Source organism: Jaculus jaculus, unplaced genomic scaffold (assembly GCF_020740685.1).
Source record: "Jaculus jaculus isolate mJacJac1 unplaced genomic scaffold, mJacJac1.mat.Y.cur u25, whole genome shotgun sequence".
NCBI lineage: Eukaryota > Metazoa > Chordata > Mammalia > Rodentia > Dipodidae > Jaculus > Jaculus jaculus.
Genome location: NW_025423515.1, coordinates 5,271,086 through 5,288,248, shown reverse-complemented (window position 1 = coordinate 5,288,248; position 17,163 = coordinate 5,271,086). Strand labels below are relative to the sequence as shown.

The following is a 17,163-nucleotide window of genomic DNA, read 5'->3' as shown; positions in this document are numbered from 1 at the left end:
TGGGTGGATCAGCCTGGGCTCTAGCACAATTGGAATCTGAGGAGCCTGGGGCAGTTGCCAAGCAGCCTGGGCTTTGGCTCCCACTTGCCAAAGCCGCCTATCTACTGCCTGAGAGGGGTGCCAAAGTTGCCTGAATTCGCAAGCAGTAATGCTCCAAAGCTGCCTGTGTTCGAACTTGGATGGGGACTGAGATAGAAATCTCTGAAGCATCCCAAACTCTGGCTGGGAACACTGGGACCCAGAAACAGTTTGTGCTCCCCTGCCACAGGGCAATGGAGGATGGCTGGCACAGCAGACAGGTAGGGGATGGCACCTGAGCTGGCACAAGTGAGGGACACAGTCTGGGCTTGTGTGGCAGTTGCTGTGGTCTGGGATCACTGAATGTGCAGTGGAAGGAGCAGTAATGTGGGCGAGTGCACAGAGCAGTTTAAGCTCCCGCACACAGAGATCAATCAGCATGCAATCGGTGCATGATTGGCATGCGATCAGAGCACAGTGGTGGTGGCAGGCACATCAGTTGCAGTGCCAGGAGCAGAAGCTATTTGGTGGGAGGAGTGGGCTACCTGCCCACGAGGGGATCCGCGAATCCTTGTTCCCCCCCCCCCCGTGCCCTCCCACTGACAAGAAGACCCAGAAAACCCTTAATGTCTTGCCTTTCTTTCCCCAGAATTTGCAGCGCAGCTAGGTGGTCATTATCTTGGCCATAAGTCCTTCTTTTTCTATTTTATGGAAGAGCTTAAGAAGCAATGGTGTTGGTGCGTCCTGAAGTTCTGATAAAATTCAGCAGTGAATCCATCTTGGCCTGGGATTTTTTTTAGGTGTGACAATTTTGAGAACTGCTTGGTCTCCATGCTTTCTATAGGTCTATTTAAGGGATTAATCTCATTTTGATTTAATTTAGGTAGGTCATATAAATCAAGGAAATCATCCATTTCTTTTAGATTTTCATACTTAGTGGAGTATATGCTTTTATAGTATGTCCCTATGATTTTTTGAATTTCTCTGGTATCTGTTGTGATGTTACCTTTTTCATCTCTCATTTTATTAATTTGTGTCCCTTCTTTCTTTTGGTTAGATTTGCTAAGGGTTTTTCTTTTTTTTTTTGAGGCAGGGCTTTAGATATAATAACCTTACAAGAGAATATTAATGAGCCAATTTTAACCTTAAGACTTAGTTAAAAGTTTGACAAATAGAGGAACCTCGTTAACTTGTTTGGGTACACCAAATTCAGTCTTCATCATCAGTATTATGACCAGGTTAACATCAATGAGTTACAGTTAACTTTATAACCTGAATACCATAGCAACCTGCTACCAACCAGGGCCGTGCTTTGTTAGTCTGGTGTAAGCTTTAGGCTCATAGTCATTTTATATCTCAAGAAGTCTGCAATCTGATTAAGTACTTTGTATTTAACCTGTTTAAACTTACTCATATCTTCATCTACATAATTTAATCATATCTTCCTCTACATACTTTTACCTTACAATCCATGTAATCACTCTTTAACAATCTTTTTCAACAAACATTTAACATCCAACATATGATGTTTTCCCTCCAGTTTATCTTTTTTATTCAGTTCATCTCATAACTACCAACTACCAACCAAACCTTTTATTGTCCTTACCAAAACACTATTAATATTACTATTTTTTCTCTCCAAAGGCCTTTTGAAACAATTTTTGAAAGAGTAGACCAGATTTGAGTTACACTACTTACCCAGAATAGACACATAGATTTTGGAACTTTGTTTTTTATAAGTTTCCTGAAACACATATTTTTTAACTATGAAAACAGATTTAGACATTATTAGAAATTTTCTTTTACAAATTTTGTATTGAGTTCTTTTAAATTTAAATGTAAATCTTAAGGCTGTTGTCTGTTAGTAGTTCCATAGAAGCTTACAAAGATAAATGGAAAACAGTTACAAATTTCTTATAAGAACTTCGCATCTGTTTATAGCGACTTGGCAGGGAAGATAAGAAAGTGCCTTTTTTCCCCCCTCTAACTTCCAGGGAGCGTTTCCTCAGGGATACTAGTCAGGTTTCCAATCTTGCCATTTTAGAACTCTTTAAGAGTAGGAGAATCTGGGCTGGAGAGGTGGCTTAGCGGTTAAGTGCTTGCCTGTGAAGCCTAAGGAGCCCAGTTCAAAGATTGACTCTCCAGGACCCACGTTAGCCAGATGCACCAGGGGGCTCATGCGTCTGGAGTTCACTTGCAGAGCCCGGAGGCCCTGGCATGCCCATTCTGTCTCTTTCTCTATCTGCCTCTTTGTCTCTTTCTGTCCATTACTTTCAAATAAATTTAAAAAATAAAAATAAAAAAAGAAAAAGGTTTAAAAAGAGTAGGAGAATCTTGTAAAAATTTTTGCCTATGATCTTAATTACATTTACTGTTCCTTCTGGGGGACACACAACAGTAAAACTTGGCTATGCCATGTTGTACAGTGGGCTTGGTGGAGAACATCCCCACAATGAAATGGCAGTGCTCAGAACACAAATCATTTTGTAACCTTAGGGCTGTGAGCCATGTACATACTCAGAGGGTCAAATGGCAGCTCAGTGGTCTGGTCGGGGGAAAAGGAGGTCTGGCCACCCAACAGGACCACCGGAGCCTCCTCCGAGTTATGAGCACCAGATGTCAGTTTCAGGAATGACCAAGACCACGGAGATCACTCTGAGGCAAAGATGGAAGCTTTTATTTTGGAAAAATATGAGCTGCTGGGGCTGTCTCTCAAGAGCAGAGCAGTCAACTTTGAGATTACAGAAAGTGTGCTATATAGAGTTCTTCAGTTGTCAGAAGGTGAGGGAATGAACACCTTTGTTCATTGTATATCAGCACAGGGTGTGAGACCAGAAGTGACCACTTGGAAGATAAGTTGGCAGGAAACCTAAACCTGGGGCATTGCTAGGTAAGGAAGGGATAATGGTTCAGTGATCCCTTGAGGGATGTGAATGACCTTGTGTCATTGTTGTCCTCCTGCTGTCCTCAGTGACTCTATTTTGTCCTGATCTAACAGATATGATGTACATTGACCATATTCTCTTCCCATTCTCCACCCTCCCATTTCTCAGTCATCCTCCTTACTGGTAGTCTGCTTTGATCCCCTAGGTCTAGGACCTAGATAGTTTCCCTTCTGCATGCTAGCATCCACTGTTGCCATGTGGACACATGTGTCTGTTGTCATTTCCCTGGGGCTGTTTGTTAGGCTATCAGTGACAGCAGTATTCATGTCACTGATTCCTCTGCAATGTCTCCTGGGACCCAGCAGATATGGTAGAAGTGACTATCTTGTGATAGGTAGTTGGCTTTCTTTTCCTGTCATATTGATGGATCTTGGATCTCCCCAGTGTTCTCTGCCAGCAGTAAATAAAAGATTCTACAACAAAGAGTGAAAGCAGTCTGAATTAAAGGGTATAAACAGTTACTTGAGAGATTTAGAAAAATATATCATTGTGGTGGTTTGAATAGAATAGATGGCCCCAACATATTTAGTTGTTTGTTTACAGTTTGCACCTGCAGCCACCTGGCTGGAGGCAGTGTCACCGGGTGGATATTAAGGTGTGGTGGTGGGGTTTCAGATTTCAATCTAAAGAGATATGAAAAGTGTGCCTAGCAGGAGTTCCTGAAGTGTTCCGTGCTGTGTGGCTTTTCACTTGTACTTCTCGCTCTCCCTTCTTGGTCCTATGAAGGCAGGCCAGCGTCTTCTGCCATTTATGGAATTTCCTCTAGATCTGTAGGCTTCAATAAATATCCCTTCCTTCATAACTGTGCCTGGTCTGGAAGTTCATCTCAGTGAACCTGAAGCTGTCTGCTATAATCATATTTATTTATTGGAGAGAAATAAAAAGTTTCCCTCTCAGTTTCAGTGTGATCACTCAATGTCCTGTGATCACAGGCTGTAGGGAGTTGGTTTGGGATGCACATAATTTCTGTCTTCTAGTATTTATAAATTTGGTGACATGCAGTTACCTACCTTCTCGTTTCTGGAAGAAAACATCTGACCAGAAATAGAATATGGAAGAAAAGGGTTTAATTCCAGATTACAGTTTTTCAGGCAATTACATCATTGTGAGGAAAGCATGGCAAGAGTGGATAGCTGGGCATCTCAGCTCCACAGAGATATTGGAGGATGTAGAAAGAGTGATAACAGGGCTGGAGGGATGTCTTAGTGGTTAAGGCAGGCCTGCAAAGGCAAAGGACCCATGTTCAGTTTCCCCAGGACCCATGTAAGGCAGATGCACATGGTGGCACATGCTTCTGGAGTTTGTTTACAGTGAATGAAGGCCCTGGCATACCCATTCTCTATCTTCCTCCTTTTTCCTAAAGTAAATTAATTAATTAATTTTTTAAAAGTTTAAAATATAAACCAAAAAACAGGGAAAAATAGAATGATATCATTAACACCGTCAAGTGTGACTGTATGATTAAAATCTCAAGGTCCATGCCAAGTGATATGCCTCCTTCTGCAAGGCTCATCCTGTTTGGTGTTATGCATATTGCTTAATTACAAACACATGAGACCAGGGGGACATTTAACATTCAAACAACTACAATTATTATGATAAACTTTTCTATTAGAATATGTGATTGGAAATATAAGACATAATTTGATGAAATAGCTTTTTCTAAATGTAATCCAATTAGTTCAAAATCAAAGATATTGCCACATCTACATAAAAAAAGTATCCAAGAGAATATTTAGTTGAACTAAAGAAAAACTGTTTTCATCTTTGATGGCTCCAGAGCAGTCTCCACTACAGACACCAAGGTACTGTTTGAAGATAATATTTAAGATGACTAAAGCAGGGGCTGTAGAGATGGCTTAGTGGTTAAGGGGCCTGCCTTTAAAGCCAAATGACCCTGGTTCAGTTCCCCAGTGCATACATAAAGCCAAATGCACAAAATGGTACTTTCATCTATATCTGTTTCTTCTTTCTTTCTTTCTGCCTTTCTCTGCTTGAAAATAATAAAAATATGTTCAAGAAAAATGACTAAAGCAGTATTTTCATAGGTCCAAATCAAAAATCAATTTATAGAAAGAGTTACCTTTGGGATGATATAATTCACACAAAAATAGGTTCATCAGTGACTGGGTATGGTAATTTACAATAGTTTTGTCTCATGCAGAGGTTGTGCCAAATCTGTCATCATTGATTGTCATATTGCCTCTTTTTCTTCCATTCATTCTCTGTTATCTGGGGTATTCTTTACCATACATCATGTTAAGAAATAATGACTCAGCCGGGCATAGTGGCACACACTTTTAATCCCAGCACTCGGGAGGCAGAGGTAGGAGGATTGCCATGAGTTTAAGGCCACTCTGAGACTACATAGTGAATTCCAGGTCAGCCTGGGCCAGAGTGAGACCCTACCTCTAAGCTCCCCCCCCCCCATAAAAAAGAAATAACTACTCAAATTTGGTTTATAAATGAGACTGCACAACATACTGATGACACTTCAATTTTGATAGTTAGAGTGCCAAGGGTTTTCTGTCATCCTTGTCATTTGTGTTCCCTCCAAGGGTTGAGGGAGGTCTCTTCCCTCTTAGCCTTTGTGAATTGCAATCCAATGGCTTGGAAGCACAGGTCTTCAAAGAGCTGCTGTAACTCTAGTGTTCTCTTGAAGCTGAGTTGGAAGAGCATCATCCAAGGCCTTTGTAAGCAGACATCAAGGACCAGTGGGCATATATCTCAATGAAGAACAAGTATCTTTGTGTGCAGAAACACAGAACATGCTCAGAGGAGTGCCACCAATAATTGAAGGCACTTGGAAGGACAAGTGCTGCATTACTAACTAGAGGTAATTAGTCAACACTACTATGTTTTTATTGCACATAACCCCAGGCCACTGACCATCAATGACCCTGTGATTGAAGGGCTTTATGCCATCTATACAGGTGGGCCTTACCTTCTTGGTGTCCTCACAATTCCATAGGGGTTTCACCTCTAAACTGAAAAATATTTCTATGAAAGAAATACACATGGGCTGGAAAAATGGATCAGCAGTTAGGAGGCTTGCTTTTAAAGTCCAAGGACCCAAGCCAAATTCCCCAGGATCCATGTAATCCCAATGCACAAGGTGACACGTGTGTCTGAAGTTTGTTTGCAGTGACTAGAGGCCATGACATGCCCATTCTCTCTCCTTCCTTCTATCTGTTTCTTTATCTCTCTCATTCTCTCTCAAATAAATACATGTAATTCCCCTAACATGTGGGAAGGTATTCAGAAGTAATGAGAAAATATAAAGTCAAATAAGCTTCCTGAAGAGTAATCTAGAAGTCACACCAAATGCTTGATATAACAACATCATTTACAGCAAACATCTTGAGACATACAAAGATAATCATGCCAGCCATTTTTGTCATAACAACAAATATCTGAAAATCATGTGCATGATAAACAAGAGCTGAAAGTTTGTTGTATGGGCTGTGTTCATGTACAATGATAAAGGGCAAAGATACTTAAATTTCACCAACTCCATATAGATTTTTTAAAAAATGCACAGAAGTCTAATAATACAAACACCCTCACAGGGGTATTCATGCCCTGGGTGTGGATTGCCTTGCTTGAACTACTGTGCTAAACTCAAAATGTTCTTACTTCTGGCTGCACATTTTTTCCAAAGGTCATGAAATCATCTGACAGAAATGAGCAGAGCAATGAGCTTCTGTGCACAGCTAACTGGTTCCATCACATATCCCACCACCTGGAAGCAAATGGACCCACTGTGGAGAGGAATGCTTTACTGGTGACTTGGGTATGGCATTGACTGAAGCACAATACCTAAAGGACACGATGTCTGTCTGACAAGATTCAATAGACAGAAGCCATGCTCTTTGGGATACACACATAAAATCACAGGCTACTGTAGAGTTGCTCTCTCTCACAGGCATATTACTTGAATCTCACAATCAAAGGTAGCAGGGGCAGAGTGTCATGTATCCCCTCTCAAATGTTTTCCCTAATAGCTAACTCATATATATTTTGACTTCAGTTCCACAGATATTCAAATCTATTTTGGGAGGTCATCTTTCCCAAAAGGCAATCATATTGCTATTTGATAGTGTAGTGTTTCACTAAATTGTAAAATGAGACAGCCATTTGGACAATATGATCTTCTTGTGCCATTGAACTCAGTGAGTGCTGGTTTGCTAATTGGACCTGATGACTGAGCAGAATATCCGTTGCTACTATGTAATGGAGAGTAACGCTGTGTCTAGCATTCAGAAGAGTTTCCTCAATAGTCCCATATTCAGTATTCAATTAACTGAAGTCTACTACAATGACTGGTATAGAGTAACCCACTGGAAATGAAGGTTTAGAAGGAAGACCTAGTAGGCTTTGAGCACAAGGTAAGTGTGAAGATGCACACAGAAAGAAAAACAGAGACACATCAATTACAAACATGAGGTTGAGTTTTAAAATGATGATTGTAGAATATCTGCATATATTTTATCTTTATTGTATTTATGTTGTTAGTATATATTAAATATTTTCATTCCCCTTTCACTTTCATTGCATGGAAAGCTGTTGGAAGCAATTTTCATACATAGATTTTAAGTAGCAGAATATTGAATGGTATTCTACCTGAACTTGAGGAAAAATTAATACAAGAAATGAAGCTAATGACAGAAGTATATTAGGGAAGGAATGTATTTTTATTCAGTTTTCTACTTACCTATAGAAGAAAAGTACAGCCAAATGAGATGAGGTTGTTGAGAAAAGTTCAGGGATATAAGGAGAAATGGGCAAAAAGAGCTTCTGTTGCATTTGACATTTCATCTGTGCCTCTACATAAGTCTAGTCCTGTACAGCTGGTGATGCTGCAGCAACACCTGGAAAACATTTCTTTCTGAGCTGGCACAATTGTAGAAGATACTGACAGGGAACTGCAAGAGTCAAAGTAAGGAGTTCATGTAAGGAACTCATACACTCCAGTAGATTTTTAAAAAATTTTTATTAGCATTTTCCATGATTGTAAAAAAATATCCCATGGAAATATGGAAATTCCCTTCCTCCCCCCCACTTTCCCCTTTGAAATTCCATTCTCCATCATATTACCTCCCCATCTCAATCATTGTACTTACATATATACAATATCAAACTATTAAGTACCTTCCTCCCGTCCTTTCACTTCCCTTTATGTCTCCTTTTTAACAAACTGGCCTCTGCTACTAAGTAAGAAATGAAGGGAATCAAAGAAGAAAGCAAAGGAATTAAAGAAGTACACAAACTTCTGAAAGAGAACACAGGAAACCAGCTTAATGAAATAAAAAGGTTATTACAAGACATGAGCAAGGAAATAGAAAAACTGAAGAAAAATAAGGCTGGAATCTGAGATCTGATGAATACAGTCAGTGAAATTAAAAATAAAAAAAAAAACCTCTGTGAAAAAGTCTCGCCAGTAGAATGAATGAAGGAGAGAACATAATATCTAAACTACAAGACCAGATGGTAGATCTAATACAGTCCAAAAAAGAGAAAGACAAGCAAAGAGGAAGGTATTATTGGGAATTTCAAGACATCCAGGACACTATGAAAAGATCAAACATAAAAACTCAGGGTATAAGAGAAGGAAAAGAATTTCAATCCAGAGGCTGAGTAGGTGCTTTCAACAAAATCACAAAAGAAAAAGTTTCTGAAATTGGGAGTGAAATGCTAATGCACATACAAGAAACTTTTAGAACACCAAAGAGACAAAACCTGGAAAGAACTCTCCTCACCATGTTATAATTAAACGACTAAACATGCAAACTAAAGAAAATGTATTGAAAGCAGTCAAACAGAAAAAAAAAATCACCTACAAAGGCAAGCCAATCAGAATAACTGCAGGTTATACAAAACAAACTTGAAATGCCAGAAGAGTTGGAGTTCTGAAAGATAAAAGTTCTTAAAAAAATCAAAAGTTCTAAAAGATAACAACTGTCAACCTAGACTAATTTATCCTGCAAAGCTATCCATCCAAAATGATGGAGAAATAAGGACATTCCATATCAAAAACAGGCTAAGGAAATATACAACAACTAAACATGCTGTACAGATAATACTTAAACAAATTCTTCATGCTGAAGAGAAAGCAAAAGACACACAGAAGGAAACAGGAAAAAAAGATAAACCAGACTCAAATAACAGTTAAAACATATAGGTACTTAACATGGGGGCTCCCAGTTTCATCAAGCAAACACTACTAGACTGAAGGTCACAGACAACATCAACATCAAACACAATTGTAGTGGGAGACTTCAATATACCACTCTTATCAATTGGCAGGTCATTCTATCACACCTTATGAATCATACCTATAATTGTAGAATATAGCCATGCTGCTATCATAAGTGATATTTTGGATGTATTCTTGCATCTATTTGCAAGAAGTGTTTGAAACTTTTGCTTCTATGTTTAAGAGAACGGCCATTAAATGTTACTGTTTGTTATAGACATGTTTAAATTATTAGCAAAATCTCTTGTTTAAGACATTGGGAGGTTGGATATATCCATACCAAGTCTTGCCTTAAACTCGGAGATCATTAGTTCAGCTAGACAATTGAAATACTCAGATCTGGGATTCTGTGTGTACTTTCTTCCTTTTTCTGGAATTACAAACATGGACAACCACAAGCAATAATGCAAAATATCTCATATATATGTATATATGTATCTATCTATCTACCTACCTACCTACCTATACACACACACACACACTTTTTTTTTTGTAAGAAGAGGAAGAATGAATGAATGCCTGGGCCTTTACCTGCTGCAAACAACATGAATGTGACACTCTCATTATATCTTAATGTAGGTACAGGAGAATTAAACATTGGTCACAGGGCTTTACAGGAAATGCATTAATCACTGAATAATTTTGCCAACTCCACAACTAGCATTTTTACATGGGTTATGGGGATTCAAAGTCACTCTCTCATGCTTGCATGGTATGAACTTTACCCAAGTAACCATCTCCCAAGTCCATTAAAACATTTTTGATCATCATATATCAGATATTATTCTTACATCCATCACCTCTTATATCAATTACATACATTAAAATTGAATAACTGAGGATAGTGGCACAGACTTTTTATTTTTTGTTTTTATAACTTATTTAAGAGTAACAGAGGGAGAAAGAGGCAGAGACAGAGAGAATGGATGTGCCAGGGACTCAGGCCAGTACAAATCAACTGCAGATGTGTATGTCCACTTCTGCATCTAGCTAATATGGGTCCTGGGTAATTGAGCCACAAACTGGGGTCCTTATGCTTCACAGGCAAGCACTTAACTGCTAAGCCATCTCTCCAGCCCATGGTACATGTTTTAATTCCACATTTGCAAAGTAGAGACAGATGGATCACTGTGAGTTGAAGGCTAGATTTAGAGTACATGGTAAGTTCCAAGTCAGCATAAATTGAAAGTAAACATGAGGCTAGAAGAGAAACTTTGCATTCATATATCCAAATTTTGCCCTTGGACCACATAAACCCTTGACATTTTTCTGATTACATATGCATTCAATCTGACGTAAAAGTTTCTGTAATATTAAGCAAATATAAATGAGATTTAAAAAATCCCATATCTCAACAGAGAACAATGTCAATTAATTTTAAACTTTGTTAACTCAAAGTACACATACTTATTTCCAACACAGAGTAAACACTTCCATTACAAAAAGAAGATACACCAAGGAAATAGTGAAGCAATAAAATTGGGATTACAAACAAGACAAACATGAAACCTTACGTCTTTACCTAAGGACCCTGAGGAAGAAAAAAAAAAAAAAAAGCTGGTCTCAAAATTCAACCATGACATGCCCTGAAAGCTAGTTTATCGGGAAATTAAACTATACAAGCATGAGCTGCATTCATTAGCAGCAATCGCCAGGATATCTACACAGCTACACTGAAACATTTTTCATTTTCACAGCTCTATTTTTGACATCACAGGTTTTCCACACAAGAACTAAAAGACTTCCCTTCTTTGCCGAGTGGCAATGTGAAGAATTTCTGTTCTTCCTGACCTCAATTTCCTGACTTTGTTCTACTTAAAAAAGCAATATGACTTGAGTGACCAAAACAGAACAGTAATATCATTTAGCATAGTCATTACAGACCTCTTGTTTTTTCAGACTGATCAGGACTACATGAAGCATTTTTACACTTATCAATATTCTGATCCTCAATGTTGAAAATCTCCTAAAAGGGTTGCATTTCAAACAAACAGTGTTTCTATGTATTGAAATTCAGAACCTCTAAAAATTTCCTCTGCAAGAAAACAGATGATTACTTTTGTAGTGAACGTTCTTCAAGTTCCCAGGAACACGTCAGAACACAGCAATTAATCACCACACAAAATAATACTGTCAAAATTTCTTATACCCACACTTCATTCTGATTTTAGCTTTTACAAACATCACAATAGGCCATTAAGCTTTGTTTACATTACTGCAAGACTCTTCAAGTGCAAGGGTCCTACATCAATTCCATATATGTCCCACCACCACATGTTTTCAGAAATACACTAAGGTATGACTTAAAGAACAAAGTGTTTTTTTCAGATTCATGAATATTATGTGCAGGATTTCAACATTCATTATATACAGATGATTTCTAAGTTACATGCACTTACATATACTGCAGTCTATGAATGACAGATAAAAGCTCGTACACATTTACTACACTTACATGGTTTTTCATATGTGTGAGTTCCCTGACAAACAGTGAACTGTGATGAGGAGATGAATGTATTTAGATATTTACATGTATGTTTTCTCTCCTATGTGAATCCTCATATACAAAATTTGGTTTGAAACCTTTTTCAAGGTTATTATAACTTTTAAACTGTGTGTTCTAACTTGTGACTTATGACTCCAGTATAAAAGATTTGTCATGTAAAGCGTATTCACTAGATTGTCACCTATGTAAAGACACACATTGAGTTGTGACTTCTGGCAGAAAGCTTTCTCACAGCCATATACTTAATGGGAGTTTAATGTGTTTGCACATTCATTATATTCATAGGGTTTCTTTAAATTGTGAGTTCTCTAATGCATAGTGAGCTGTGACTTGAAGTTGATAACTATCCTATAATAGTATATTCATATGGATTCTAAACTGGTGTTCTATAATTCTAATAACATTTGACTTAGCAATAAAAGATTTCACACATACATTATATTCATATAGCTTCTCATGTGTATAAATTCTCTATTAAAACGATATAACGTAGCAAGAAAAGATTTCCCACATTAAGTACACTCATGTGGCTTTAAACCTGTGTTAGTTCTCTAGTGCAGAGTGAGATATGTCTTGAAGATGAAACTGTTACAGAATAATTTCATACATTGATATGGACTCTGACATTTCCTAAGGTCTCACTTTGCAAAGAAAGCTCTTCTTCATTCATTACATTGACAGCTTCTCAACTGTAATAATTCATTGATGAATGAATCATTAAGATCTTGGATTTGGAGAGAAAAGCTTTCTGATAGTCAGTATACTGACATACCTTTTCACCTGTGTTGAATTCTTCTATGCCTATTAAGATGTGACTTGCCAATAAAGGTGTTCACACACTTACCACATTCATATGGCTTCTCACTTGTATGAGTTCTCTGATGCCTAGTAAGATTTGACTTGCAGATGAAGACTTTCTCTCCAGTGAATCATTAGGCATGACTTGCAGATGAACGTTTTCCCACATTCACTACATTCATCTGGCTTATTATCTGTGTGAGTTCTCTTATGCCCATTATCACACGACTTAGAGTTGAAGGCTTTCCAACATTCAGTACATTCATATGGCTTTTCACCTGTGTGAGTTCTCTGTCACTTAATAAGACATGACTGGGAGATGAAAGCTTTTCCACTTTCAGTATTCATGTGATTTTTCACCTGTATGAGTTCTCTGATGCCTAATAAGATTTGACTTGTAGATGAAAGCTTTCTTGCATTTACAACATTCATATGGCTTTTCATTTGTGTGAGTTCTCTGGTGGTTAGTGAGATGTGTCTTCTGGTTAAAGGCTTTCCCACATTCGGTACATTCATATGGCTTTTCACCTGTGTGAGACCTCTGATGCCTATTAAGGTATATTTTGATGGTGAAGGCTTTCCCACATTCAGTACATTCGTATGGCTTCTCACCTGTGTGAGTTCTCTTATGCAATTTAAGATATGAATTGCAGGCGAAGGCTCTCCCACATTCAGTACAATCATATGGCCTTTCTCCTGTGTGAGTTCTCTGATGCCTAATGAGATGTGACTTGTGGATGAACGTTTTCTCACATTTGGTACATTTATATGGCCTTTCACCAATGTGAGTTCTTTGATGACTAATAAGATGTGACTTACAGATGAAGGTCTTCTCACATTGAGCACAATCATATGGCTTTTCACCTGTGTGAATTGTGTGATGCATAATAAGACATGACTTGGAGAACAAGGCTTTCCCACATACAGTACATTCACATGACTTTTCACCTGTGTGAGTTCTCTGATGCACACTAAAACCAGACTTGGAGATGAAGGCTTTCCCACAAACAGTACATTCATATGGCTTCTCACCTGTATGAGTTCTCCAATGAGTCATTAGGTGTGTCCTGGACATGAAGGATCTCTCACATTTAGTACATTCATATGGCCACTCACCTATGTGAGTTCTCTGATGCTTAATAAGATATGACTTGGAGTTGAATTTTTTCCCACATTCAGTACATTCAGATGGTTTCTCCCCTGTATGAATTCTAAAGTGAGCAATTAATTTTGACTTGTAGAGGAAGGATTTCCCACATTTAAAACATTCATATGGCTTCTCACCTGCATGAGTTTTCTGATGTTCTGTGAGATATGACTTGGAGAAGAAAGCTTTCCGACACTCAGTACATTCATATGGCTTTTCACCTGTATGAGTTGTCTTATGCCTATTAAGTTTTGAATGGGAGATGAAAGCTTTCCCACACTCAGTACATTCATATGGCTTCTCACCTGTGTGAGTTTTCTGATGCGTCATGAGGCATGACTTGGAGATTAAAGGTTTTCTACATTCCAAACATTCATATGGCGTTTCACATGTATGTGTTTGATGAAGCACTGTAAGCTGTGACTTGGTGATGTAAGCTTTTCCACATTCATAAGGCTTCTCACCTATATGAGTTCTCTGATACTTATTAGGATCTGAGTTCAGAATGGAGGTTTTTGCACATTTGCTACATTCGTAGGACTTATAACCAGTGTGAGTTTGATAATGAACAGTGAGAAGTGAATGGGTGAGGTAAGCTTTTCCACATACATTACAGTCATAAGGTTTCTCCCCTGCTTGAGTTCTCTGATGCTTAGTCAAGTGAGACTTGGAGATAAAGCCTATCTTCCATTCATATACCTTGTCACCTGTGTTTGTTCCATGATAACACATCTTATGTAACTTCTGGTAAACAGAATTCTGGCATTGTTTAAAATCATCAGTCTTTGTCCAGAACATTTTCTGTGGACTTGTTACTTCTGAGAAATAAAAACAAACATTACATTCAAAATACTAAAAATTGCCTCACAAGGGCTTCATAGCATTTGGTACAGTATTATAATTTACAAAAACATCACTCAAAATAATTCTATTAATACTACTTTTCAACTCACTTCTTTAATATTATCTATGAAGAATTTCTTGATTTAGGGCATATCATACAAAACAAAGTGCAAACGCAATAAGTACTTTCCTATTTAGCAAAATTTAATAGAGACATCTAAGTGAGATGAAGTTTTTTTTTTTTTTTTTTTTTTTTTTTTTTTTTTTTTTTTTTTTGAGCTAGAGTTTCACTACAGCTCAAGCTGACCTGTAATTCACTAGGTAGTTTCAAGGTAGTCCCAAACTCACAATGATCCTCCTACCTCTGCCTCCCAAGTGCTGGAATTAAAGGCATGCACCACCATGTCCAGTAAGGTGACTTTGTTGTTGTTTGGTTTTCTTGCCTCCTCAATAAGTTCTGGTTTAATTTTTTTGAAGACAGTAATTCTCTTGATTTTAGTTTATTTAACAATTTAACTTTCAGTGAAATAACTTATTTGATATTTACCACTAGAAGTTACTTGCCTAAGTGTTTACACATCATTTTAGCACATGTTGACTGGAAATTTTCTTTACAGATATTTGGTTTATTTACAACAACTACTTCCAAATTCTACTACAATATTGTCCTACAATAACCTAGGGCAGGTTATGTTTTTGTTTCTAATTTGTCAACTACCACCTTTCTCTATGGTACTTAATCATAATAGGGTTTTTTTTTTCTTATATGTTTATATGTGAATGTTTATCAGTTTGGAAATGTGTGTTACAAAATGCATGCTTTCTGATAAGAAGTCAAGATTGGGTGACATTCATTGTCTTTACCTTTCTTTAACAAAGCCTCCTGGTGTAAAAGACTGTATCTGCAAAAATTGTGATCTATGAGGATTCTCAGTGGTCTGTTTTATTGTGAGGATCTGAACTCATGCTTAGACAAAAAGCACATTAACCCAGAGAGATTCCCCCAATGCTGGATTTCATGTCTGTGGATATGATATTTTTATATTTTTAAGTACTAATATGCAATTATAATCACAGACGAACACTGTTTCAATCATTAGTGTTCTGAATGAAGGAGAAATGGAGAAGGAAAATGACTCAAAAAATCTGCATGAGAAAGAACAAAAACAGCAGACATTAGAATATTAAAAATAATAATAGTAATTAAAATAAAGATGAACATATGAATATGAAAAGCGTGACACTATGAGTAACATGAAAACAAAGCTATTAATGCAGAAAAAAAACAATTGAGAAATAAGGAGAAAAAAACAAATTGGAGAACACCTATATTCTTTTTGCTTATTTGAGAGTAACAGACACAGAGAAAGAGAAAGGTTGAGAGAGAATGGGCATGCCATGGCCGCCAGCCACTACAAATGAACTCCAGATATGTGTGCTAACTCATGCACCAGGCTAATGTGGGTCCTGGGGAATCAAGCCTTGAACCGAGGTCCTTAGGCTTCACAGGAAAGTGCTTAACTGTAAGCCATGTCTCCAGCCCACACCTGCATTCTTTATACAAGTGGTTGTTGGCAGAAGTAATGCTGCTTCACCTATAGATTGATATAGTCATTCTATGCTCCCTGCTGATGTTGGTATTGTATATGCTTTGATGGATGGACTCATAAGTAAGATCAATGGAAGTTCTGCAGGCAAATGAAATTCTATTTTTATAGACAAAGCCACTAGACAACCTGGAGATTGACGTTAACAGGAAGAGTCCAAAATTTATTCCACACAGGCAAAAATACAAGGGCTCTACCTTGTCTATCAGACAGTGAAAAATGAGAACCAATTACTTTTAGTTCAATTCAGGGATTTAAGTACCCTAGCAAGAATCACATACATGTGGTAAGGGGAAGGTTCCACCCATATAATTGACCCAGTTTTATAATTTTCAGTCATTGCACAAATAAACATGTGACTATATTTCAAGAATCTAATATAATTTTGTCATGTTCATTCTCAGGCACATTGCACAGACGTGTTCTCGTTTCTTGTCATGGAATCTCTGGTGCTGCCTTTTGACAGTTACACCTAAATTTCACAGGCAATTATGAATATAATTATGCTAAATACTTTCTTTTGGTCAACACTGTAACCACTGTTATAGAATTGTATACTTGAATAAATATTTTTCTTCCTTAAGGTGTTTCTTCTAATGATTTTGTTGCAGCAGTGAAAAGTGACTAGTGTCATCATTGTACTGACACATATAGAAAATGGTCAGGTGACAATGTAGTACAAGATCTAACACATTTTCCCAGATGACCTATACAGGGAATTAATTTTTGGAACAAATTAAAAAACATGATTGAATATCAGAAAAAGAGTAGAATTTTCTCATGTCATAAAATATGAGTCACAGTAATACACTTATGACAATTCCTGGTGGGTTCTTATCTCACTGACCTATGTTACACATTATGCATTTACTTGCCTGGATGCCTTTGACTTGTGACTTCTAAGACACTACATGGTGCAAATCCATGCTCCAACTTGAAGATCAAATCTGGCTTGGTCATACAGTTCCCTGTCATTGGGAAATATTGTATAAATTGTGTCACTATTATGTTATATTAAGTGGACTTCTGTAACATAACAGCTG

The 17,163-nt window shown here is 37.5% G+C and overlaps 1 protein-coding gene across 1 annotated transcript; it reads right to left on the bottom strand.

Moving 5' to 3' along the window:
* Nucleotides 1-12,860: 12,860 nt before the first annotated feature.
* Nucleotides 12,861-14,468, bottom strand: LOC105945082 (zinc finger protein 84-like). Its single transcript, XM_045141398.1, has one exon. It carries the CDS (start codon nucleotides 14,466-14,468, stop codon nucleotides 12,861-12,863), a length of 1,608 nt encoding a protein of 535 aa, XP_044997333.1.
* Between the last annotated feature and the right edge of the window lie 2,695 nt (nucleotides 14,469-17,163).